Genomic DNA, 27,515 nt, shown 5'->3' with positions numbered 1-27,515 from the left:
ACCCGGCAATATTTTTGACAGAAAGACCCTACTAATTAGAAATGTCCTAAGATTCCTTACAAGAAACCGTAACAGAATATTCTCGTGTTTGTATATTAGATTGCAAAGCTTATTGTAACACATGGGATTCTCTTCATTTTATATAAAACTATAATGCTCCTGACACTTCAGCTGCACCCTTTTCATGGGCCTCATCACTTCTTCAGAGTTTTGATAAAATTTGTGAACTTTGCAAAAGAAGACTCAAATTCAGTATCTAACCACAAGAAGCAACTTCAGATATTTTACATATTTGTTACATAATACCATGCTTCATTAACATATCTTACTTCAGAGGCAAACATCTTCTTCCAAGTAAAATGATTTCAAATTAATGATAAAACACAGAAACTGCATACAGATTACAGGTGCAGGTTCAAAACCAGGTCGGTAGTGACTGAGCAAAATAAAAATGCTATGACACTTGGTGGCCCACATGAAGTGAGCTGGTGGTCTCAATCCAGGCCTCAATGGACTTTGTTCATTAAAAAGGGAAAACAAAACCTACCACATAGCCCTAATTGGCACTCCTGTTGGCACTGTCAGCAGCAAGGCCAACGTTACAACAGCCACAGGAAGAGGGTCTTTCAAGGTCACTGTTGAGACACAATAGGGAAATGGCATGGGAGAGAGACAGCCCCAGTGCCTTGGGCACTTCAGCTCCCGGGACCTGTGTTAGGCCTGCCCCCCTCAAGATCAGCCTGACAATAACTTTTTCACATCAGTCACCTCACCTATGCAACTATTCGCATGTCAAAACCCGCTTCAGGAATAGGTCCAAAACCTCTGCAGAATACAGAAAAGCCATCAATCCAGCATCTTTTTTCAAGCAAAGAATACACCACATGTGAAGGCACTAGATAGTAAAACCCCTAGGAGATTTTAAATTTAATTGAGTTGATAAAATTCCATTGCACAAACTATTTCTCCTTCTTTTCCTTACTGTATAAATATGATGACTGTATTGCAATAGAAGGGGAACTGTTATCTTTCACATAGGTAGAAACTGTCACACAGGAGGAGAAAGTAAATAACTGACATAACTTAATTACACTTTGGCTTTCCTGTACATGAATAGTTGATAAATGTCACTACAGAAAGCATTCATCAGTGTGTGTAACTATAGATTAGTCTGGTATGGACAGTTACAAACTGTTCTTCAACCTTCCATTCTAATGAGTCTAATGGACAGTGTGAAAAGATCATATTCCAGGTTCATCCCTACTACCTATTCAATGGCCTTCTTTTATTGAGTATTCCATTAAGAGTATACTTGTAACACAGCAGATCACAAAATGAAAAACCCCAAAGCCTACAAGAATATGAAATGTACCAAGAAGCGACAAGTAACTGACAACCAGTGGAGGTGTGGATTTAATACCACACACACACAAAAAAAAAATCTAAAAGGTAATATGCAATTGCAGTAAAACCTCAGATGAATAAACACAGAATGACTGATTAGGTCTAAAAGCAAAATCTGATATCCAAAGAGGACTGGAATATGGCATGCTGGTTTTTTTTCTCTTCCCTCTTCATAATAAACTACAAAAATACACAGATATGTGAAGTATGTCTGTATGCTTAGATGTGAATATATCTCCTCTTGGAAACGGATGGGTTTTTAAACTCACATCACGGGAAAATAGTATTATTTAATTTTTAGAATTGTTCAACCATTCTGTGCATAAATGTATAAAAATATCACCTATTCCCCCATGAAATATGAAATATAGCTATACATACATCTATAATATAAAACCTTTTCAGTTCCCTTCCTGAGCAGTAAAATATTAATGGTTTAGTACTGCTTGAAATACCGTAATAATTGGCCCCTAGACAGTAATCAGCAGTTTCACAGAAATAGCTCTATTCCTTAAATAAAAAAAAAATTCCTAAACAATTTAGATTACTCTTGACAGTAAACTAAAAGTTAAATTTTTTGACTTGTTTCACAGTGAAGCATATTCAAAAAATGCTATTTTGGAAATTATGAAAAATCACAATTTACATTTCGTAGAATTTGTCTTCCTGAAATGATTTTATCCTGATGCTTTTTTTTTGCTGAAAATATAATGTAGGTTAACACTGGGTCAAAAATCTGATGCATTCCTTAACATTTCTGTAAGAGCATAAAGACTTTACTCTGAGACATATACCTCCTCTAGCTCAACTGATCCTCAGAAAGGATGAAATAGATGTTAATGGATGACAGCTTGGCTCTCTGCCTTTTTTATGCTTAGGACTTACAGAAAACTACAGCAGGGAGGTGGGAAAGCAGAGAATTCATGCAAATGAGCCTCCTACGCTACCAGAGTAGTTTTCCAAAAAGTCAGATTTCCTTTTTCTTTTCATTTATGGAGAGTTCTGCAATTGTTTGATTCTGTAATAAGCTCTGTGAGGCTGTTACAGAAGGAAAAGTTAGACAAGGATAGGTACTTAAAAGTCATCCTAGTCTTGGAGAAACTGAGAGCATCAAAAGACCATTCTTTTTTTATCTTCTGAGCATGGAGAAAAGATCTAAAGGTATTATTTCTACCTCATAAAAAATGTTTTGCTGCAGTCAGAATGTGACATATTTCCATTGTCACCAGAAGTCTATTATGAATTAAGTGAACTCTACATAATACATTGTTTAAAAAAACCCTGCAAAACCTCAAAAGATATAGGCAATGCTTTTTTTACCATGCGAGAGAAAGAGTAGGTGCTGGCAACCAAGCAGTAATAGAGAATCAGAGATTCATCTGTCAAGCACCTCTTCTATTTCCAAGGCTACAGGCATACAAATGTCATAGAGGTACATGGTGGAGATGTAACCAGGCCAAGATTTAACAATTTTATTTCTTCCCTACAGTATATACCAAACAAAGATAAACAAAACAAACAAACAAAAACAAACAAAAAGTGTAAAAAGAACAAAATGTCTTTCTGTAATACATAGGCAGGTATGATGCATGGTCTAATGAACCAATTACACATTTTCTAACAAGTGAGTGAAGTTAAGTGGCATGGACTTTTCTGAGTGTACTGCTTTTTAAAACAAATGACTGGAAAAACTAGAGAGAAAGAATGAGGGACATAAAAATAATCAATTTGATTTGATCCAGATTTTAAAAAGCTCAGGTTTGGATGTAATTTTGCAAATGACATTTTAATTTAGCAAATGAGTACCTTGGCTGAAGTGTAGTGAATGCCAAGCTTGTACAGACAGCTTACATAACTGTATATGCAATGTTCCAACTTGCTGCACTTCTGAGTAGTGGAGCTCTGGATATACATAGTGAAGTGAATGGGAGCAGATGTTTAATGTTAGCATCTAGCTGAATACCAAATAGTCTGAAGTCCCATTACAACAAATCTGCATGCAACACCAAATAATAAAAAGCAGCACAGTGAATACATTCATACTGAACATTCATTCTTTTCCTTATTTAATATTTTTCCCTGTTATCTCTACATTTCTCTTTCTTTCTCATTTCTAACAGCATGCCCACTGTAGTTAACTCCACGTGCAATAAGTTGAAATTTAGAAGTCCAGCACTTTGTAGTGCAGAACTATTCATATTAAAAAAAAAAGAAAAAAAAAAACCAAAACCCAATCTTCCATCTCCTCATACTTCCCTTTTATATTCTGTTCTTTTACTTTACATTTCCACTTACTTATTCCACATCGCACTTTCTTTTTCAAAACAGCATCCTTTTTATTTAGTTTTTTATCCAAGTTCACCATCCTTTTTTTCCTCTCCATTTTCTCTTGTGGCTGTTTAAATTCCCTATCAAACGCGTTTACTTCTCTCCTTTAGTTTTATGATGCAGCTGGCACAACCTTTTTCTCCTAAATTCTGTTGAAGTCTGAAAATGGCTTGCTGCAAGAGGTCTTGTTTAGTGCCCTGCTCTTCATGGCATTCCCACTAGAATTTGTAGCAATTGCTGATTTAGAACATGTTCTTGGTAAATGGTCTTTTACAAAAATAAATACAGGAACTTTGTCAAACTCAAGTAAATTATAAATGGAGAATGCAACTTCCACAGAGGCACCTGAGTTAAGATAATGCAAGTTCTCTTCCCTCTTATCTGCTAAACTCGAAGTGAAAGGATTATTTAGCTCTCCCATCTTCTGAAAATCAGTAGACTGTAAACAACCAACAAGACATATGGTACCATTAGTTTTAGAGTAAAACATTCCAGCCAACTCTATAAGGAACTGTTTCAAAATTAAAGATACAGCTTAGCTCAACCACAGCTCTGCAGACAGATTTCACTCAGGTGATATAATACACTGTAACATATATTTACTTGAAATATTGACACATATGAAGTTTCTCCAGAAATCTTTGTGTAATAATAATTGCCTCTCAAAATGTCAGAGTAAGTATTGCATGAGAAATGTTCTGCAATTTTTTTCTTTTTTTTTTAATAATACATTATTAAGAATTAAATTATGGCTAAATTACAGTAGTTCCTAGATACTTTTTAAGTTTCATCTTTAATATTGCAGCAGCTGCCACAACACTGGTAATGCCTTTATTCTTGACCAGTTCAGAACAGGGAATTTACTTTTATAGGCATGTAGAAGTGCTTTGAAAATTGCAGTGGAACTTGATGTTGACATTTTTTAAGCTATGGAACAATTTGTAGTATGAATTACTCCCTGTGGGTGTTAATCAACCATACTTTGCCTCAACTGACGTTGTTTTAATCTTCCTCCTTATTTCCACTAATCATTTGAGAGATTAATGCAATCTGAATTTTCCAAAATTGGCTATGGCTATGAGGAAACTAGTATATATTAGGAATTGTCATTCCTCCATAAAAAACATTCTATTCAAATAAATGAAAAATTTTTTATATATGTGCAACTGCAGTTCATACTACTTAACACTCATTATTTTAGATATAAATTTAGATTATTTAGAATAAGTACATTTTTGAATGAGGAATGATCTTACTTTTTTCAATATAAAGCAACAGTAATTTTAAATGCAAATCTTCCCACTATTCTAGATTACTGGTGCAGTACTGCTTACTTACTGTCTACAGTATGATACATATTATAGGTTTCCATATATTAAAAAAAACAGTTAAGCTGATATTTCTTGTGTTGTATTGCCATTTCCTTGTATATTGGTACAGAGAGCATGGCTTGTGCCATTAAAAGAAGTGTGACTTGCTGACAGCACTTAAAGATAAGTATTACTAAACAAGCTAAAATTATCTCTGCTTGGTCATGAGGGGAACTTTCTCCAAAAGATGTTTCTTTTCTTCACCAAGATGAAATCACTCAATAGCACTGTGCCTTATTAATACATTTCTTTTCCAGTGCCATTACTTCTCTGTGCCACTAGACTGTGCTGCATTAGTTCATATTTGTGCTCCCACTGCATTTGAATATCTAGTCTTCGATCCTGTATGGGGTCCCTCCTGTCAGTTACTTCCAGCTAAAATACTAAATACAGTCCATTGTACAAATATTGCACATCAGCCCCCAAACAATGCACACTGAAGTAAACAATGCTTTTCATAGCCAGTTTGCCACTTCGTTCTTCCAGGCAGACAAATATGAAAAGAAACAGTAGAGCACCTATTTCACTAAGTGAGGACCCGAAATGCAACATTTAATTCCATTTTTCCATCTTGTTTTGAGAATCAAAATTGGTGAAATGCTGCACTGTTGAAGCATACAAGTAATCAAGAAAAAATGTGCTAGCAGCATCCTATTAGGTTTTCCAAAAATCACTCCCGTGGCAGCCTCTTTAATCAAAAAGATAACTGGCAACAGTTTCTCATCACCTAGTAAAATCAGGCATATTTTTCACGAAGGAAAGAGAAGACAATATATATGAATGTCTCCAAACAAAATTTTTAATGAAAATACTATCCTTAATTTTGTTAAACAGTTTTATACAGTTCACATATAGTAAATTCACCATCTGTCCACCTCCAAAAAAAGATTCTGATTTTCCAGTAAACCTTTTGGAAAATGGTTTCCCCCCACTTTTCACTCTGCTAGCTAACAAACAGAAAAATCCTATCAACTCTGGGACTGGTTCTATAGTTTTCAAGTATCTTTCAAACAAGTGTAAACTTTTAGTGTGTAATGCACACTAACCTCCCCAAATTATCAAAATGCATGAAGCCTATCACACTTTACCTCCTGTTGTAGTGGGAATGGTAATTTAAGAGTAGCTTATTTATAAACAGCCTTGTCTTCACTTTTTTACACTTGAAGTTTATTTTAGAGAACCATAATTTCATCTGAGACCAACAACAACCTGCTCCAAAACATAATATGCTACCATCTTGACAACTCATTATTTTGACAGTAGACTGAACTGCAATTTAACAACTACTTCTTCTTTGTCTTCTTTTGATCTATTTCTCCCTCCCCATTGAACATCTTCACACAAAAATCCCTCATAATACTTATTACTTGTAAAAGTAAGGACATTCTTATTTTAAAGGATTGCTTCAGAGACTGGAAAAATTAAATGTGATGAAAATGCATGTCTTGTTTGGAAATGTTATTCTGAAGGATAAAGTCATTTATGGCTACCAGGAATTAATGAAGCAGAAATAAGATTCTTAAAAAGAGAAATTATAGTGTGAAAGGTTTTTGTTGTATTCAGGAAATCTAAGTGACCATGGATAACTAAAAGAAATCAGTTAATTGTGAGACGACCTCAAGATCTACAAGCAGACAGAATGTTTCAAAGACTGACTTCATAATAATTGTCAAAATTACCCTTAAAATTATACTGCCTTTTTTTAGCCATGCAAAAATTTTTATTACCCTATGCTTAAATACATGACAAATGTATGTATTTTCTTAATCTTTACTTAAATATTGAATTGGCCACTATTTACCAGCAGTAACACAGCAGTCAGCGTAAGCTTAACATTAAACAATTTATTGATAATTGGCAGAAGAACAATGTTTCTGAATACTTTTTGAATTTCCACAATAGCTGAGAGAACAAGTAGCATATTTACCAACATCTTTTTCCAACAAATACAAATTTCTAGCCAAGAAAGCTGCTATATTTAAGCACCAAAGAGTATTAGGCATTTAAAAGCGCAAGGTGATTTTATTGAAATTTCAGGGCAAGAAGATTTTTTAACACGGCTTGCTTGTTATGACATTGATTCCCTGTAAACCTTTATAATCATTGATGTTTCCTATAATTCCAAGTTATTGAGTTTCAAAGGGACAGAGAACAAGCGGCCTCAAATTTAGTTTGCCTTATTTATATGAGTGGCCCCATTAAGTCTAACTGAACTACTCACATAAATAAGGCCCACGATAACAGGAACGCTCTTTCAAGATGAGTTTGTCTGTCAAGCAAGCATAATTACTTGATGTTACTCTGTAATGAGTATGTAGTTTTAAATGTCTATGATCCAGATAAACATACAATTTTTTAAATTTATTGCATTTCTGTGCAGTAATAAAAGCATTGATCTCCCTTAAAATTTGTGTAGATGCATCATAATTGACAATTCATCAAAATAATTCATCATTAACATCAAAATAACAACATTTATGTCAAACTAAATTAGCCTATATACTTGTAATAGAGGCAGAAACAGCTGTCATTCTGTTTGCATAGATTTCCAGCAGACTGTGTTTGGCAAAGTTAAGTGTGAGCATTTCTGCTTGATAAAAAATATTTCCAAGACAGCAAAATACAGAGGGCCAAGTGTCTCATCAATAGGACCACACAAGTGAGCAACTGTTGTTCAGTCAAACATGGACCAGGTTATCAGAGACATATTCTATTCTCAATCCTGTGCAAAAATAGTTTTTAATATGCTCATGAAGGCAACATTAGAAACAATCAGGAAAATGGCAGAATCCAAAGGCACCTTCTGTCTACCACCCCCAGTGACACTGTTTGGTATCTTATTTTCAAGCTGCACTGCAGACTTTGCCCAGACTGCATACAGAATCAGAAGGAACAACAACATTGAACTCTATAAACACGAAGCACAAAGAACAACATTTTGACGTCTATAGCTTGTCTATGAAAGTCATTATGGAAAGTCCCAAATGTGCTAAATGCACAAAGCTGTTAAAATTGCTCTTTAAAGAAACTTATTTTAAATTCAAATGTTTCAGGTTTCTTAAAATTTTTACTTTGGCTGAAGTTAATTTAACAGGTTTATTACTAAGCTCAACAGGAAGTGATCTAGAACTGTGTTTCAAAAGTGTAAAATAATGCATAATCACTAATGCATTACTGTCACCTCCTGATGTTCAAAGTTTCTTTTCTTTCCTTTCTTTTTAATAACTTCCTTTTTTTCCTATGTAACTACAACTGGTTATTTATATGACTATTCTATTTAGCCCAATTTACCATAAATGCCGTTACAACACCTGTGAGTCTCCTCATTAAGAGCTCAGCAGATAGAGTTGAAGGTTGAAAGGGCACCGTCTGGACGACGAAAGGGCTAGTTAACAAAATCCATTATACTGGTGTACTGGTAAAGCTCATTTCTATTCATCTGATATTTACTCCTGCATGCATCTTTTGTCTTTGGCTGCTCAGTGTACATTCTTTAATTTCATAGCACAAACCACGATTTCTATGAATTCCTTGCACTGCTTGAGACACAGAAAAAAAGATTTCTTAAATAGCTTGTGAATCCTTCACTCCTTTGATTTTGTTTTCCTGTATCAGGTAACAAGGGCCCATACTATAAAAATGTTTAATAACACACAGTACTATTGAAGTATTTTATCTGTACATTTCTTATTAGACACATCAATGTCATATATAGCAGTATCTATGATAGCACCCTAAAGAATTTAGCACAAGTATATTTTAAACAGGAATTTTGACTTTCAGTTTACTCAGAACATATATCTTTTTTTATCCTGTTATCTTTTCCCCAAAACTTTGATAATAAAAATGATGTTTTTAATAAAAAAAAAACCACAGATCTGTACTTGCAGACATGACTGTATTGTCAAATGTGTAGATCATACCAAGTAGATCATACTGTATTCGTAAAAGGCAGTGTCAGACATTTTATAAACCACCATACAGACATTGTTTCCAGCTATTGCACAGGATATCCTCATAGCTGTTAAATTAACTGTTATATTACATTTTACCAGCCTTCTACCCATGAAAAAAAATCTTTAAAAAAAAAAAACAAACATAGGGAAACAAAACAAAACAATATACCCCAAACCCCCTCTTCTATGGTAAAAATTCTAATGACATTAAACCAAACAGCTTTCTATTGATGAACTTTCATTATGTACTCCCCTCCTACCCCCAACACTATGGCATAATACAACAACCACAGACAAATGCAGGATACCCTTTGGAATATAAATATGGTGGAATTCAAACTAGCAGTATTGCAGAGGTACAAATAAGTTCTCAGGCTTCAGGTTTGTTTCTTGTTCAATTTGATTCTAGAGGGGTGACTCTCTGTATTAACTAGACACATTTGTATTTTTTATTATGTAATTCAGTAATAGTTTACTCCTGACTCATGATTTTCTAAGCATTTACTGATATTTGTTAAAATTTGATCTGCAAAGTTCTAAGACCATAAACTTCTGTTCGATCAATATCGAGGAGTCTCAATGAAGTCAAATAACATTACTCAGGCAAGTAGTAGCTGCAAACACTACACTGTCATAATGAATAGGTTTTGCTGTGGTGAGTCCTAAATCTGTCAAAATCAGTATAGCTTCACTCTTACCACCTTTGTTTTAAATAGTCAGTGTGTTAATTGAAGTATGTTAGGATATTAATGTTACATGTTCCAAATTTAGTCATACTTATTTCTTGGAATAACTTGTGATATAAGTTTACTTTGCTTTAATGAGCTTGTGAAGATTCCCTGCCATCATTTAATAAATGGTAGAACTTTCTCAGCTATCCAGACTATTTGTATATGTTACTTAATAAGCTCTCAGAAATACTACAGATACTGTGTTTGATTCACACTTTCCTAATTGCTTACAAATATTTCAGTGATGCTGGAAAACAGAGTAACTATGTAACATTATGTAACATCTATCATTGCTCAGTTCTGCTGCCAACAACAGAAAACTGCACAGGAAAACTTGCTCAAATACCTTGACTTCAGGGCTTTATGGAGTTCTTTTTCTTGAAAACACAAAAAATAAAGTGTTTTAGTAAGATTTCCAACTGAAATATTGCTTTTTCTATAAAAGAGTACTCTGTACAACTGCTTTAGTGCCACTTTCACAACCGAAATAATTGTGACCACAAACTCAGGTCTGGTGTGTGCACAGGTAGCATGTGCCCAGATTAAATTTAGGTGACTTGACATTAGTTTTTTGCCACTTCGGGTTTTTTTTATATATATATTTGCATTATCAGCTGCATTATATACAGAATTAGCTAAGTTGTAATGGCTTTAAACTTTACGAAGCAATTTAGCAAAAATTAAATTACAAGATAAAAACCTGTAAGCTTTATTTTCTTTTAATTAAGCAGCACAATAATTTTAGTGCATTTTAAATCCTCTTTTTCTAAAAAAAAAGTATACTTAAGTACACCTTCTACGTTTTAGCTCTCCACACAAGGTAGACACAGGAATAGACAGGTGGAAGGAAAGAAGACAGTGAGACAGTGATGAGCAATTATAAATTTCATTCCTTTACACCTATGTTTGCCTCTATAAAATAAATATATAAAAGTTATCAACTTCCAAAACTTCCGTTCCCAGTTCTAAGGGAAATACCATGTGACAATTTGAACAACAAAAGCACAAGCGCTCAGCCTCCTGCACCAGATTATTATTCTACTGTAAGTTAGCATGGCTGTGTATCCGCAAAGGATTTTTAAACCAAGATTTGAAGTACAAGGAATTATTATTTCAGATACGACATGACCAATGACTATAATGTAGTGGCACAACAGCTGAGGTGTGCCCCAAAGCTAGCTGTGCTTCCATGGGATGGGATGACCAACAGCCCTCATGACCACCCAATGCTTTGGGATGCAGCAGGCAGCAACGCAGACTGAATATTTTCTTTAAGCAACCACAGCAGCCCCTGCACATCCCAAGCATCTCAGGCTGAGTGTGTCAACTGCAACTTGGACAGATCTCAACTCAGCTAGGAAAGTTTAGGGGAAGAGCTCACATGTACAAGTGAAAGACCTTCTTTCAGACCCAACAGTGAATACAACATAGCTGAAAAGAACTGTACCTTCACAAGAAGGCTCACAACTGTCCAGAAGCATTAATTCATGGAAGCTCACAATGTGCTAATTGTGATATACATTTATTTCCATTATTAGGAAAGCCAAAAATGCAAAGGACAGATACTTTATTAGTATACAGTGCTCTTGTTCATTTGAGAGGCTGGCAAACGCTGCTCTTATCTCGACCTACACCTGATGTAAAGCATCAGTTTGGTAACCTCTTGCATATGAGTTCTGCACAAAGATGAAAGTTGTCTGCTTGTGTTCTTCTTCTCCCTCTATCCCATCCCTTTCCCCCACCACCCATATATTCCCTCTGAGCAAGCCTAAATATAGTGCAAATATAAATCACCATTCCAGGGCAGAACAGCACCTCTTCATGATCAAGGGGCAGCAGAGGCGGCTGCGGAGGGATGCCACCAGGTGTGCGGAGAGATCCGCCTCCCTCTCCCTGCCCAGAACAGCTCGGGCGCCCTGCACCCTGTTTCAATGGAAAGGGTCAGGGGACAGGGACGGCATTTCATTTCACTTCGCTCTTGCCCTTGCCGCTCTGCGGGAGCATCGGGTGCCCCGGGACAGGGAGTGTGGGCTCTAGGTCGGCTGGACAAACCGCCCGAGAAACAGGGCTCCTGCCCAGAGGGCACTGATGGGCAAGTTTCGAATGACCCAGAGACTTTGATGGGACCTGCCTGCACTGGAAGAGCTTCGGAGAAGAAAAAAAAGAAACCAAACCAAAAAACAACAACAACTACAAAAAAAAAAACACAAACCCCTAAACCTCCACCACCACCACCACCACCAAAAACCCAAACAAACAATCAAAGAAAAAAAAAAAAGAAGAAGAAAGAGAAGAAAAAAGCTGCAACATGGGCCACTTTACAGAATCGAGAGTTTTCTCTCCATTTCCTGTTGCTCTTACGAAAGACAAATACTCTTTAGCAAATTCTTGCCAGATGCCCCAAAGCAAACACCCCACCTTCTAAGAATGCAGGCAGAAAGAAGGTTCTTGTTTGTTTGCTTGTTTCTCTGCGCAAATGTCAAAGTTACAATTCCTTTACAGAAAATTACACACGTGATTTGCTAACGCTTTTAACGCACGCTGCTACAGGAGCTGACATCCCACATGAGGAAATCCTTGCTAAAAGTTGTTTCTAACGTGTGTGTCCCCATTCATTAAAAAAGACCCAAGAAATATGCACGCGATGTCGCTCTCAACCCCGAGCATGTTCCGCTCCTCAAGAGCTCTTCTCCTCCACCCCGGCACCCATGAAAGACTACTTTTTTTTTCCTTTACCACTTTGCCGAACGGTGAGGCAAACAACTGGGCTGAAGAGCTGGGCGATACAGCAGTGTGTGAGTCGGAAAACCTGCGCAACCCCCGCGGGCTACCGGGACTGTTCTCGTCCTGGTGCCGGTGTTTGCCTGGCCCGGAGAAGGGTCCCAAAGGAGACACGCTCTACCATGTCTCCCACACCTCTCCGCACGCACTTAGGTGTGCGGCGTGCCCGCCACAGCAGGCAGCCCCTCTCCAGCCCCATCGGTGCCCTCAGGACAAGCACCCAGGCAGCTCTCCACGCCTGGGATGTCCTGTCGGTGAGGACGCTGTGTGCTCTCCCTCGGCATCCTTCCCGACTGAGGCTGTAAGCCCTGAGGGGCAGCTCTAGCTGCCCTCCAGGACAAGGCTGTGCAGGGTGCACTGGCTCTCGCAAAAGAGAGCTGCCGCACGGGAGAGGCGTCCCAGTCAGCGCAACACACCCTGCCCCATTAGCAACTCCCCGGGAAGGCCCCCCCCAGGCAACATGCCGGCTGGGGAACAGGGCGAAGACTGCGGGAAAGTCCTGGGAACAACTTTTGGGGAAGGAAGGGCGAGCCCCTCCCCGTAGTGGCAGCGACCCGGTACCAAGACTCGGGCGGTTCCCGCGGTACGGGCCACCTTCCGAGGCCGAGTGCCCACGGGACAGTTCCCGGTGGGAACTTGAGGACACAGGCTCCGCCAGTCACTTGCCCCTTCCCTCCCAGACTGCCCGCTGCGGCCCTGGGAGACGCCGGATTTTCTCGCACAGGTGCGTCGGGGTGTTCTACGCCCCTCTTCTCCCGCCGCGGAGAGCACTTCAGGCTAGCCGCGGCCGCGTGCGTGCGGCAACACTCTGAGAGCAGCCACGCCGACGGGCGGGAGCGACCCATGAACTTTCTCCCCGGGACCCTTTCCCCTCGGCATGTAACCTCCTCCCCAGCCCCTTCCCCAGCAGTCTTCCCACACAACCCGTCCCGCTTACCTCGCATGGTGTTGGCTCCCCGCTTCGCGCAGTCATGAAGCTGAGAGCCCGGGAACCGCACCGCAGAAATCCCGTTTCAGCACCCGCGGAGGCGTCGGCCGTCGCAGCAGCTCTGCTCCGCCAGGAAAATCATACCTCCAAGGCGGCTCCGCGGGGTGCGTCTCCGCGACCTGCCCGCCACCGGGCGCGCTCCCCCCCCGGCTGCCGCCCCGGGCAGCCCGCCCGCAGCGGGAGCCCCTGAGGGGGTCGCCGGGCCCGAGGAGTGGCTGCGGATGGCTAGCGGCGAAGCAGGAGAGGGAGAAGGAAAGGAGTTACGTTAGCAAAAGCAGGAAAAACACACGGAGGAAGAACTGCTGGGAGGGGCTGCGTGAATGGCAGAGCATGTGCGCTTTCACATGACACCGGCGCCCCTCAGCAGCTCCCCGGTGTGGATTTCCACTGCGCAGCCACACGGACGCGCGAAGCGGGAGTGAAACCCACGGAAAAAGCGGCAAAGAGGCTTATAGCTGGGGGCGGGGGGCCCCGCCGGCACGGCCCCGCCCGCTGTCACCACCGCCGCCAATCGCCGCCCGCTCGCCCGGCACCGCGGCCGCGGGCGGCACCCTGTCGCCGCCGTTGCCATCTCCAGCGCTAGGGCGGCCGAGGCTTTGGCCCCAGCGCTGACTGCGGCGCCGGCCGCGGCCGCGCAGGGGGCGCGCGGCTCCGCGGAGCTTTGCGCCTGCTCTTCCCGGCAACTTTTGCTCCGCTCGGGAGCGCCTGACTGATAGCGGGTCCTGACCGGCAGCTGGGGAGGGGGGTGGTGGTGCAGAAAGGAATCTGGAGCTCTGGAGTTTGTGGAGAAAGGTAACGGGCGCGGAAAATCGCTTCCTGTGCCTTAATATTATTTTCTTTGGGGGCGAGGGGGCGTCTCTTGGGGAGGGGGGGAGGGGGGGGTGCGTCTCTGGGGGACGAAGATTAACGCGCTCACCCCGCTGTGATTGTCACCGGGTAACGGCGTTTTCCGACGAGAATGGGAAAGTTTGGTGGTGAGTCACTTTCTCATTAAAGAGCGAATCTGGACTCGAAAGCTGTTTGTTTTCCCTGTGTTAAGATTAGCAGACGGTTCTGAAAAACGGGTTTGTTCCAATGGCAGCAGGATTTTTCCTGACTTAAACTGCCCCCCTTTCTCCCCGCTCTCCCCCCCCCCCCCCCCCCCCCCTTGTTAATTGATGTTTTGTCCATGAGGAAAAAAAAAAAAAAGAAAAGAAAAGAAAAAGTAAGCGCGGGATCCTCTCGATTTCTTTTTTTCTTTTTTCTTTCTTTCTTTTTTTTTTTTTTTCTGTATGTTTTTGCTGTATGCTAAACCGTGGAACACAACCCCAAGGGATCGTTGTGTGTCATCTTGGAAACAAGTCCCTGCTACCGAAGTTCACAGCTCCTAACACCAACCCTAAAACGATAAAGGAAGACCCTTATTTAACTAAAGTGTATCCATACAAAATTATTCATATATGCCTCAAAAATGAAAATGGGATATGTTTTGAAAAAAGAGAGATACTTTTAAGTTGAATATGGACCTAAGTAGATTTATTTTTTCCTACATGAATTATCAGATGAAGTTCTTTTAAAATCTGTTACATAAGAAATCATAGGTATGGTTTCTTCTGCACTGAAAAAGTTAAGAATGACTACAGGAAAGAGACAACGTGAAGTTTCCACTTGGTGCAAGGTGACAAAGCTTTACTTTTGGGAACAAGCTGACAGGCTTACAGGCAGCGGTTCTCATGGTTAGCCTCTTTCAAAATGCGTGTTTGAACTAAAACTGAGGAAAGTGTTAAGCATCAACTCTGCCAGTATTGAAAATCTTTAATGTACCTGATCATGGTGAATTTTAATTGCATTCACTGTGCTGAAGTCACAGTTAAGTGACAGTCACAGTTAAGTCACAGTCAGTTAAAAACAATCATGTTGAATTCCTAGGGCATTTATAAAACCCTAGTTGGGTTTTATATTCTTGAGCATTGTATTTATGCAGTTAATATACTGCATGCAAAGTTGTCGATACTCATTTTTAGGGCATTTTCGTAGGATCCCATGCAGAAACTCTGTTCAATTGCTTATTTTTTACTCCACTTATATCAGCATATCTTCAAATATCAGTTACATGCTATCCATCATTTCACTTCACGAGACCAGGAATTTACAATGGCATATTTTCTCTATAACTGAGATTTCAGCAGATGCAATCGGCAGCAAATAGGTTTGTATCTAGGATTCTTTTTTTTGTGGATTTTCCCATCAGCCATCTCTTCAACCTGTTCATCACACTCAAAAGTTTCTGAGGTAATTGTAATAAAATCTCACACATCACTTTGCAAAGCAATTTAGAAAGCATGGGGCTTCCTGTTATCTTTCTAATGGGTATAACTTACCTGATACCTAGTTTGGAATTTAGGTGAAGGATTAATAAGCTCCTGGCTAGTGCTTGTGGCTTTGGAAAAGCAACTGGGAGGAAGAGCACAGATACCATCAACTTCATATTTAGTGTACTGCAACCAATACACTTTTTTTTTCCTTTTTTTTTTTTTTTTTTTTTAATTCCTGGATGTCTATCTAACTGCAGGAATAAAAACCTAGGTGAATTTTGAGGGGAAGCTTTTTTCATATTCAGAGTCTTGTTGTTCTTGTCTATGCCAACATGATTTTTAGATGTAATTGTGGTAAAGCTGCATCTTAACATGAGTCAAAACTTTGATAGGGAAATAACAAGCTGTCTGCTTGCTAAGCAGTGCATTCAGAATACCTTACACTATTGCGCTATGTACTGGTGCACCTTTATTTGGGATTTATATGCTGCTACAATGGAGAAGAAACTGAAATGCCACTATTCCCTCTAAATTTGTTTTGTTTTACACAATTTCTATTTTTAATGTACAAAACCCAAATAATTTGGGCCCTAAATTTAATTTACTTTACTATTTACTGTATGGATTGGCAATTTTTACTTATCTCTTTTCAGAAGTCCTTGTAGACTTTTAGTTTTTTTGTCAGTCTTGGTCCAATATATTCAGTGTATTATAATGCCTGAGCTAACTTCTTCACTAGCTGGGGCAAGTTGTTAAATTTTCAATTTATCCTAATGCTTAGGATGAGATATTGCCTGTTAAGCGCTAGTAATGGTAGCAATAAAATTATACATATAATAAACGTATGTGGACTTTAGTGAGCACCAGGCAAATTATAAGTACTTTCTTGCAAAATATATGGCTGCTTGGAGCCGTTATGCATTGAAGCAGGTAAACAACACACAGGAAAGCCACATGATCTGAAGCCATATAGGATTTTATAGTATATTTAAAAACTGAACACATATCTTCAGTAGTTAAATTAACTGAGCAGTACTTTTCAGCCCACCATTCTTGTAAGATGATAGTTATCCTAAATTTCAAAGAGCCTTTAATAGTATTTTTTTGTTTCAGAAGAGTCCTTCAGAGGAAAAGTTCAGATGAAAGCCAGGGAAAAATATAATTGTTACCATATTTTCACTGCAAACTAAGCAATGAGAAGTTGCCTTTCAGAATACTCACTTGCATTAGCACTTTTCCCAAGGCTGTTTGGATGACAAATCTTCTAAGACAATATTTAAGGCCACATAGTTTTATCATTTTAATCATTTGCAATATATTCATTAGAGCTATAGGAAGTTATGCCCAATTCAGTTGTATTATTAAAAATTACTGAATAGAAAATAGTCAAAGCAAACTGTGTGTGCAGGCCCAATTTCATTCCACTGGATATCAGTGGCTAATTTGTATTGGCATGAAAGGAAGTCAGATGCATTCAATAGTCAAAATTTCTTAGATTCAATAGAAGCAAGATTGGTCACAGTTTTCTTTATCTCATCTGTCTCCAGCAGATATAGTCTCATCACCAGGCATTCCCACCTTTATTTAAGTCATGAGAAAAACTTTCCAATTTTTCATTTCATGACTTCTGCACAGAGTTGTTGACTTAGGATCTGAACTTTTTCTATAGATTCTTCACTTTAGATTCACTTTCTAGTTCTCTCCAATTTTTTTATGCCTGCAATCTGAATGTATGCACATACATTATACTGTGTTTATGTCCCATAATGCCTTGAAGCCATCATAAAATTTTGAACTGTTTCCACAGAATATAATTTCATTCAAGAACTGTGTATTTTTTTTTCCAAACTAGTTAAATTGTTTCAAAAGCAGCCTTGGAAAATCCTGACACGATCAGAAACAATATTCAGTAATTGAAATCTTTAATTATGCCAATTCAGTTTAAGAAACTAAGAATGTAATGCATTATGAATAATAGGATAACCAGAAACTTGAAAAAATCAAATGAAAAAAACACTTTAATTATTTTGTGAGATGAAAAGCAATCCCTAGCCACAGTGAAGGAATCTCAACTGTAAATACTTCATGACATTTAAAAATGGATGTTTTCTATAGTACTGTAAATTTATAGTAAAATTTTCCTAGTTGATATAAAGATTTTTTTTTCTTACAAATGCACTGTTTTTTTTAAGTGTTACTAAAAAAAAAAAAAAAAAGCATCTCATTTAATTTCATTTATTTTTCACTGCCCTGCTGGCAGAGTTCTATAGTGACTTACCCCTGCTTTAGTTACAGTATCAGTCACTGGATCATTGTATGAAAGATCTCACTTAAATTCTTCTTTGAACAGGTATGGGTACCAGGTGAGAATTCCTCTCAATCACCAGTCTCCCCTGTCCTCTGTTCCACCCCAGTGTTTGCCTAGAACGGTCAACAACTGAAAAGACTGTCTGTAAGGTTAGAACTGCTGGTCAGAGCTGTGTTAACCCTAGAATACCACATATCTTAAAATGATAGTTTGGGTCATAAAACTCAGACAGGGAAAGATCTAAGTCTGACAGCGGTACCCAAATAACCTGGTGTTTGCTCTGAAGAAGCTGCAGCATATTCAAATGTTGACGAAGTGAGGAGGTAGCAGTGAAAGTCTTTCTGCAGAAAAAAGCTGCCGAGAGGCAATGACCTTCTGACATTTGTGTCCACATTCTCCTTCCTTGGCAGGGCCAGGCATTCCTAAATTGTTTCAAGGCAACCCAAGAGCAAAAGAGACAGAAAGATGAGAGTTGGAAGGAACACATGGACAATATAAAATGGTTTAGCAAAGAAGCAGCAGACAGAAGATCTACCTACCGATCAGCTTCAAATCTTCCTTAGCAGCCTCTGAGGCACCAGGTCAGGAACAAGATGATTCTTCAAATGCGTATTGCTCTCATGCAGTAGTTTAAAAAGCAAAGATCTATTACAAACAAAGATTTTCCACTTTGAATGGAAGCTGACCTTCCAGCTAAGCATTCTTTTTGCTTTATGGAAGCAATTTGATTTTTTAAATTTTTCATGCTCTCTCACTGGAAAAAAAGCAAAACTTGGAATACAGATTTTTTTTTTTTAATCACAAAATTAATTAATTTTCTGGTGCAATCCCAGTTTTCCTGTTAATATTTGTGCACTACATTTTCACATTTTGAAATCAAGGACGGTTAAAAACTTTATTTTAAATAGTAACTGATTTTTTTTCATTGTATGCAAGATAGATAGCTATTATTTCTGAGATAATGTCTATTTAGAAAATAGTAGGTTTTAGTTCAGTACATACATTTACGTAATGTTTTAAAATCAATCACTATGAAAAATATCAAAAATAATTATTATTTTCTGAAAAAAGTAAAATTAAGGGAAATAGCAACACTTTGATTTCATTTCAACACAGGTTATAACTGAAACTAGAAGAATGACAGGAATATGAAACAGAAAAAGTTTTGAAAAATTTATAGTGTCTAGCATCCTGCACTCGAGAAGAAGGGTGAAACACACTGACAGGGAGTAATGTATAACCTTCCCTTGAGCATTCAGTAACTTCTTATTCTGTTACAGTAAATTTGTACCTGCAGAACAACAATTGGCTTGAGATAAAAAGTTAGTTTGGATTTAGCATTTGAAAATGGCCATATTCCACGGTTTGGAATGCAAAAAGACATACTTCCTTCAAATTTTCAGTGAACCAAGAAACGTTTAGGTTTCAATATTTTCTCTGTCTTGTGGCTTTTGAGGTATTCTTATCTGGGGTTTTGTTTCAGACTAATCTCACACATTTAGTCTCTATTTCTACCCTCTGCAGCTTTAGCTGTAGCTCATAGCAACTGCTACAATTAAGGATGCTTAAGGACATCTCTTCTTAGTTTTTACTTTTTTCTGACACTTTTACTTTTTTTCCCTTCTTCCTTTTTCCCCCCTCTTTTCCCTTCCCTTCCCTTCCCTTCCCTTCCCTTCCCTTCCCTTCCCTTCCCTTCCCTTCCCTTCCCTTCCCTTCCCTTCCCTTCCCTTCCCTTCCCTTCCCTTCCCTTCCCTTCCCTTCCCTTCCCTTCCCTTCCCTTCCCTTCCCTTCCCTTCCCTTCCCTTCCCTTCCCTTCCCTTCCCTTCCCTTCCCTTCCCTTCCCTTCCCTTCCCTTCCCTTCCCTTCCCTTCCCTTCCCTTCCCTTCCCTTCCCCTTTTTCCTTTTCCTTTTCCCTTTTCCTTTTTCAGAATGACCTGATAACGTCTACTGCAGAGCCATATACAAAGTTCTTCTATTTTCTTTCCTGTGCTTGTAAAGTGTTACTAAAAGAATCAGTAAAAAGCCCCATAAAAAAAAAAACAAAACACCACACTTATTTTCAAATAGTTAAAAAAAAAAATTAAAATGCTTAAACAGTGTTCAAACAGTAAGGCTGGGGATATTCAAAGTGTCCATTGTTGGCCTAGTTTTTGAAGCCTATGAGAATAGAATCAGGCTTTTGAAAATACACATACTAACAAGCGTTTGGTTGTTTTTTTTTTTTTGTGTTAGATATTTAAAGAGAAGAAAAGAGTCTACAGATTGCTTGCCCCTATTTTTGGCATGATCCATTTACAGGCCAGCACAAAGCAAACAAGATAGTTACGTCAGGTAACAAAGTCTCCAAAAGTAGAAGTGAGCAGCCGTGCTCCCCTTTCATTCAAATAAACCCTCTCTCTCTTATAAAGCTATTAGCATCTCGAATTTATGCAGTTAATTTTTCCTTCCAGTTCATAGGTCAATCCCAAGAGGGGAAAGATGTCCTCAGGTCAACCCCTTATACGAGGCAGGCAGATTTAGCAGGTCTTGATCTGAGAAAGTACTAGTGCAAATGCTTAAGATTAAACATGTGGTTATGTGCTTTTCTGAACTAGAATCTGTGTCAGAATGCTTATTTAGCTACAGTTCTGATATTAAGAAAATCTTCCCATTTTGGCTGACCTAATGCAGAAAGTAGTATTGTTTTGAACGTTCTCTTTGTTTTATTAATTCGGGGCAAGTTCTATAGGATATATAAATATTCGTATGAGACATAACTTACCTAATAATCATTGCCTGCTTTAATTCCAAAATGATTTTTTGTCATACTCATTGTGATATGAGCGTGACTGAGTTCAGGAGACACTTCCAGATACAGTGATACAAAAATGCGGAACAACTCATATTTGTGAATAGACATGCAAAAGTTTTCATAAGATATATTTGAAACGAATATATTTGAAACTAATAAATGCTGGTGTAAAATCAAATTCTTGTCACATATACCACCCTATGCTAATGTTGCTGTATGTCACTCCAGCACAAATGCAGGCAACGCTGACATATTTCAAGCATTAAATACCTCAGTACCTCCAGTGTAGCTGGCTCATGGGTGGATAAATGCACAGCTTGAACACATATATGCAAAGCCAAAGAGCTGATACCCCTTTAAATCTCAGGTTTCCGGGTTGGCCAGTTGCATCTGACAAACCGCAGGTGTTCTCCACTGGTTTCTTTGGCTAAAATCCTAAGAACAGGACAATGTAAAAGCCCACAGTGTAGCATAAAGATGCCAGAGCTAGCTTTAAATGAATTATTTTGGGGACTGGCAACAGTCAAGCTGTGATAGCAAAGAGCTATCTCTGCGTAAGAAGTTTATTCTGCTGCATGGGCAAGTTTAGCAGCCTGTCCTGCACTCCATGCTATTATTGTGAGATGTCTGTGACACAACATTTTGCATAATATCTCTCAAGCAAAATTGATTCAACAGAGCAGAGACACTGGGCAAAAAGCAGTTAGCTAGGCTGGAGCCTATCACTGGCTGATAATATGTGCAAATTATTCTAATGATTTCTGCTTATTCATGATACTACTTCACCCTTACTCAGAACTTTCCTGGGTGAGATGTTTCCAGTCTTGAGATGCATCCTCTCTTCCTACAGAAAGAAAACATTTACATGACATAAAAAAAATGAGGTATTTCTAAGGGAAGGCGACTTCACTGTTTATAATGGACATGTATGCAAATGTAAGCCTCCAAACACCTACAATTATTGCAAGACTCTTTGATGAAATAAACAACTTCAAGACTGTTGCTGCTAACAAGATACTGCAAAAAATGCAAGTCTCTCTCTCCCTTTGCTGTAATGCCAGTCACAAAGAACAAGGTGCTGTCCCCCTGGCCCATGGTGGGTTTCCACTATATCACAGGAATATAGCTCATGTGTCAAAACACGTTAACTTTGTTGCCACGTGGGGAAGGGACAGCTATCGAAAGAGGTATTAAGTGCAATGATTAAGGAGAATGAAAACACAATAGTAATTTCAATTAACAGACCAAAGGTAAAAAAAAAATAATTTGGAAAATGTTCATGAAAGAACAGCAGGGGGACAGAATGACAGAACTCAATTCTCAACACAGTAAAACTAAGAAATAAAAGATAGGCTAAACCCCATGTATTCACAAATTAATGATTAAAGCTTGATATAGAAACAGGAAAGTACAAAGATAACTGTCTTGTTAACACAACAAAATAAAATTAATGTAATGTTCATACTCCTGTTATCTTTCCAAAATTTGCTGATTTGTAAGCACTGCCATTTTAGCCACACAAAATTAGAGAATTACCTTAAGTGTGACAGAGAATCATATTACTCTATATTAGGCATTAATACTTAAGCTTTTGTGTTAAAATTACTTATTTAGAAGAACAACAGGAAGAGTAAGAAGGCAGATTAGGACTGATAGAGGAACGCAAAAGAAAAACTAAATAAAATCAAGAACAAGCCTTAAAACCACTGTGTAATCCCTTGAAGCCCTACTTGGTGCTGTATTGCATCATAGAATCATAGAATAGTTGGGGTTGGAAATGCCCTTAAGATCATCTAGTTCCAGCCCCCCTCCTGTGGGCCGGGACACCTCACACTAAACCATGTCACCCAAGGCTCTGTCCAACCTGCCCTGAACACTGCCAGGAATGAAGCATTCACAACTTCCCTGGGCAACCCATTCCAGTGCCTCACCACCCTCACAGTAAAGAACTTCCTCCTTATATCCACTCAAAATTTCTCCTGTTTAAGTTTTCACCCGTTACCCCTTGTCCTATCACTACAGTTCCTAATGAATAGTCCCTCTCCAGCATCCTTATAGGTCCCCTTCAGATACTGGGAGGCTGCTATGAGGTCTCCATGCAGCCTTCTCTTCTCCAGGCTGAACAGCCCCAACTTCCTCAGCCTGTCTTCATACAGGAGGTGCTCCAGTCCCCTGATCATCCTTGTGGCCCTCCTCTGGACTTATTCCAATAGTTCCATGTCCTTTTTATGTTGAGGCCTGCGAGCGTGAGGCTGATCCTATCTGTCTGTAGAGCGCTTCATCCACAGAGTCCTCTTGCTCAGGAGCTCTCTAATGGGAGAGAGACTGTGGTTCCCCACAGTAATGTCCCCATAGCTGTTCTCCCTTTGACACTGACCCACAATGATCATGGTTTGTGCAATGTTTTTTCATAACTCTGCTCAGCACACCACAACTATTGTGATGGGACCAGAGAGAGGGAATACTTAGCGGGTGGAAGACTACATCATGGTTCTTGTAAATCTTTTGTGTTTTAGAGGAACTTGCAAATGTCGTACAGGTTATAGGTATATAATGTAAAGGGTAGGTTATGCCTTCTTACCTGAGCAGACAGTATTCTGACCAGACTCAATAAGCTTAGAACCATAGAAGTAGTGATTTCCTTTAAGGCTGCTAAGTGTTACGTTTTAGAAACAATCTTAAAACTTGATTTTCAACTCTTGAAGAAGTCTATAATATTTTGATTTATTTGCATGTAAAGACTACAGTGCTTACCATTTTTGGAGAATAAATATTGTCTTAGACCATTATATGATGCCTTATGATAATTTCTATACTCCTAACAGCTTGCTAGAAGGTACAAGTGCTGTAGTTGTATGACTTCGTATGTGTCAAAATAGTTTAAAGAAGCTTTGCTTTTAGGAGAAAAAAAAGTATTATGTTAGAAAACTTTGGTAGGATACTATTAAGATAGATTAGGTAATTATTATACAGTGTAGATATTTTTGGACTGCCATACTTGGTGTTTCCTTTTAAGTAGGAAATTAATTATCAAAAAAAAAGATGAAATAAAGGAAAATAATGCCAAGGACTGCCAAAATACTTCAAAATTACAGGAAAAAAATCAAATAATTTTAAGGAGTCCAAGGGATGATGAAAACATTATTCAAATAACAGGTATGACAAGTTGTGCCTTGCAAGCTGTAGAAGCCATAATAGCTTTACTTTTCTTCATTTTTTTAATTCCAAAAATAAATAAAAGGAGAAGACTAAAGTTAAAAAGATTTGTCTTAGCTTCCTTTGTATTATAAACTATACCATTGAAACAGACATAGAATTTAAAGAAGCCACTTTTTCCTTTGTCAAATATACATTAATTGAACTAACACTAAACTAACACACAAACCACTTCTTTGTGCATATCTCCCTGGCCAGCCACTTTGCATGTGACACATTTGGGACAGTTTCTGTGCTGCATCAAACCTTTCATTCCCGAATACACTTGTGCAGGAGGAAGCCAAAGGCCAGGTTTCAATTTTAATGTTAAACTGTCTGGTTTCAAAGCAAGATTTGAAGTCAACATTGATAAATACTTTTTTGTCTATGGTCGTGCATTCTGGCTCCACTAAATGTCTTCTTATTCTGTTAGGTCTTTCTTCAGCATTTTACATCTGTTGATCCTACCTTTGACTTGCCTGCAAAACTGCACCTCCGTCAGTTGGTGCCTAACTGATAAACTTAGCTGCACAAGGATCGATTTTGTTTCCCTCCAGCTTTTACAGGATTTCTGTAAACTAGCAGAAGAGGACAAAGTGCTGACAGCAGCTATGTGCTGCTCAGTATTACCTATCTTACACTTCATTATGGCCACCAGTCTGTCTAGGAAAGAAGTCAAAACCAGCCAAAACTCAGTCTTAACTGGAGGTAGTAAAAGAAAATTATTACTTATGGACAGTCCTGCCACAGCATTCTTCAAGTGAGCATCAGTTTGTGTGCAGTGTATGGGTACTCCTGGGTTCTTGCTGTGCTGAACCTGGATCAGGAAGTATCAGTCAGAAAAGCTTTCAATTGTGTCCTTTTGTCTAGGAAACTCCACCCAATTTTGCCAGAAGAATGACTTCCTGGAAATGGGCTACATTCCTGAAGCAGCTGGATGTGAAGCCACCAATGATTAGGCAACTCCAACTAGCTCAGAATGCTGTGACATTTCCTGAGCTGGATAGCTACCACAAACATAGGAGATCTTCCACTGGTTTCCTGTAGAATTTTTAATGAGGTTCAAGGACTCTTCTCTCATCTCTGTATTTGGGCCCAAGATACCTAGGAGACTACCTAAAGCTCTAAAACGACATGTGTGTTCATGTGTCACACCAGGACTTGCTAGGATAAGCGTAAACACGTAGGAAGACTTCTAAGGGACACTGGTCTGGTACTTGAAGTTGATTTCTGTAGCAATGAAGACCATAAACAGAATGCTTTTCCAGTGAAAACTGCATTTTCTTAATTCTGCATTTTCAATTTTTCTGCATCTGTAGCTATATTAATGCCACTTCTCCCCCCCCCCCCCCCAATTCTTTAAGTCAAAATATCTTGTTTTGGTTACATACTTCTTCCAGATATCTTGTTCTGTATGATCTATATGATCTGAAAAATACATTTTCTAAATGCTAGTAAATATGGTCATACTGTGTTTTTAAGGAGTTGCAGTTTTCTGTATACATGCTGTAGAAATGTTTTTAGTTAGCATGCAGTGTTTGCAGAGTCAGATTGTGATGTCACTTAGAAATATCTGCAAATAGCAGCAGTTATTTAAAAAGATAGAATGAAAGGTAAACTATCAGTGTGATATGGTCAAGCTACATAGGCACTAGCAAAGCAGTTAAGTGAAGTATGTAGTAAACCTAAGCAGTTAGTTAAGTGAAGTGTGTAGTAAACCTCTACTGGAACCTATTTGCCTTTGTACTTGCAACTTGTGAAATTGTTGCTTTGGTAATTCTTCTGTAATTCTTCTGCATCACCCAGATATTGTATTACCTTGTAAGTGCGATCAACAAAACTAAAACAAGCAGAAAAATTGAGGGTATGTCTTTTACATATCAAACCTGAATTTAAACAAGGATATATATTGGTTATATTGAACTGCACATCCTACATTAAAAAAAAAAAAACAAACTGAAAAAAAAAAATTAGGAGCAAAAGAATAGATGCCACAGCCAGTATATGTGATGAAAAAATCTGCAGGAAAAAACGTATTTATAAAGCATAGAGCAAGGAAGAATTGTTACACTGACTTCCAATGAAATCCATAGGGTTGCTGCTGGGACTTTTTTGAATTAAATCATAATTTTTAGGCAAAACATGCAACACTAATTTGGAATTCACCAGCAGTGAATATTTTACTGTGCCCTTTTCTAGAGCTGTCCTAACAGCTCATCATGTTAAAAATCTAAGATACTGTCTCTAAACTACACCTACACCATGTAAACTTACTGGGGCTTTGTCTTTAAAACTTACCCCTTTCAGTGATGTCTTGCTTTCTTAGTATGACTTGCTGAATATCCGGCTCTACAGTGCAGGATGTGGAAATCAGCATGGATGATTTCCACAGCATGGAAATCAGCCCTGATGGTCCTCACTCGGAGGGATATAGGTTTTGTGCAAGTTGTTTTGTCCATGAGTCTGGAGCACAGACGATGCAACAGCTCCAGCATTTGCTCAGTTGGCATATCCTGGTTGCAGCAGCTTTTTCAATTCATAGACTAGTCTTAGCAACTATAGCCCCAGCCAAGCACGTGGAGCCAAGATCTGTTCTTAGTTACACTGATGTAATTCTGAATAGACGCTGGAATGGTTTATTCATTCATGGCCCATACTAGTGATAATGTATTTGGATAGGAAAATAACACTTGTTCAAGCAGCCTCCCACTCATGTAGTATTACTGTTCCCACTGAAATTAATGAAAGGTTTGACTAAGTGAAGACTTCTGAATTTTGCAAATATTCAGTTAGTGTATAATTTGCTGCCAAATTCAAACTTGTTTGCCAGTGAGATAAAGGCAACTGTGCTGAATTTATTGGAACTGCATCTTAGTTTCAAACTGCCTCATAGTTTCATTTAAACCAAAAGATTCTGCATGCTTGAAAGAGGAATTTGGAGTAATAAGTATTTCAACCAGGCTATGTAGAAAGTATTGGTCTGTATTCCTTTCACCCTACTATAAATTTGGGAAAATCAGCTTTTGCTCTCATATATATTTGATGGAAGTCAGCTAACAAATGTGCTCAGCTTTTTTCCTGTTTTTGCTTTCCACATTTGAAAATAAAAAAAAGCTAGCAGTGTTTCTGTACTGGCAGTAAATAAATATTCCACTTTAACTGTATTCTGAAGTTCATATTTGTACTTATAAAGTGCCCGCTCAGTATTTGAGCAATAGTAAAAAAAAATTTTTAATTCATCTTAATTATAATGGCCTAGGGTGAAACCAAGGGCAGCTAATACTCTAGCAAACTGGCTGTTAACTTCATTAATGACTGATTTCCTCAGGATTATTGCTGTTATAAATTAAATTCACTGGTTTAATACAG

At 38.6% G+C, this 27,515-nt stretch overlaps 1 protein-coding gene across 1 annotated transcript in view; it reads right to left on the bottom strand.

The window, feature by feature from the left end:
- Nucleotides 1-14,012, bottom strand: part of RORB (RAR related orphan receptor B) — a 131,006-nt gene extending 116,994 nt beyond the window's left edge. The window contains exon 1 of the mRNA XM_062641680.1: nucleotides 13,508-14,012. Within this exon, the coding sequence (XP_062497664.1) occupies nucleotides 13,508-13,514 (7 nt within the window). The 5' untranslated portion in view covers nucleotides 13,515-14,012. The remainder of the gene's footprint in view (nucleotides 1-13,507) is intronic.
- Nucleotides 14,013-27,515: the final 13,503 nt, after the last annotated feature.

The sequence above is a fragment of the Pezoporus occidentalis genome, unplaced genomic scaffold (assembly GCF_034315485.1).
Source record: "Pezoporus occidentalis ecotype Australia unplaced genomic scaffold, CSIRO_AGI_Poc_V1 ctg117, whole genome shotgun sequence".
NCBI classification, from domain to species: domain Eukaryota; kingdom Metazoa; phylum Chordata; class Aves; order Psittaciformes; family Psittacidae; genus Pezoporus; species Pezoporus occidentalis.
Note: the sequence above shows the minus strand (reverse complement) of the source record. Positions and strands in the feature narration are given on the sequence as shown.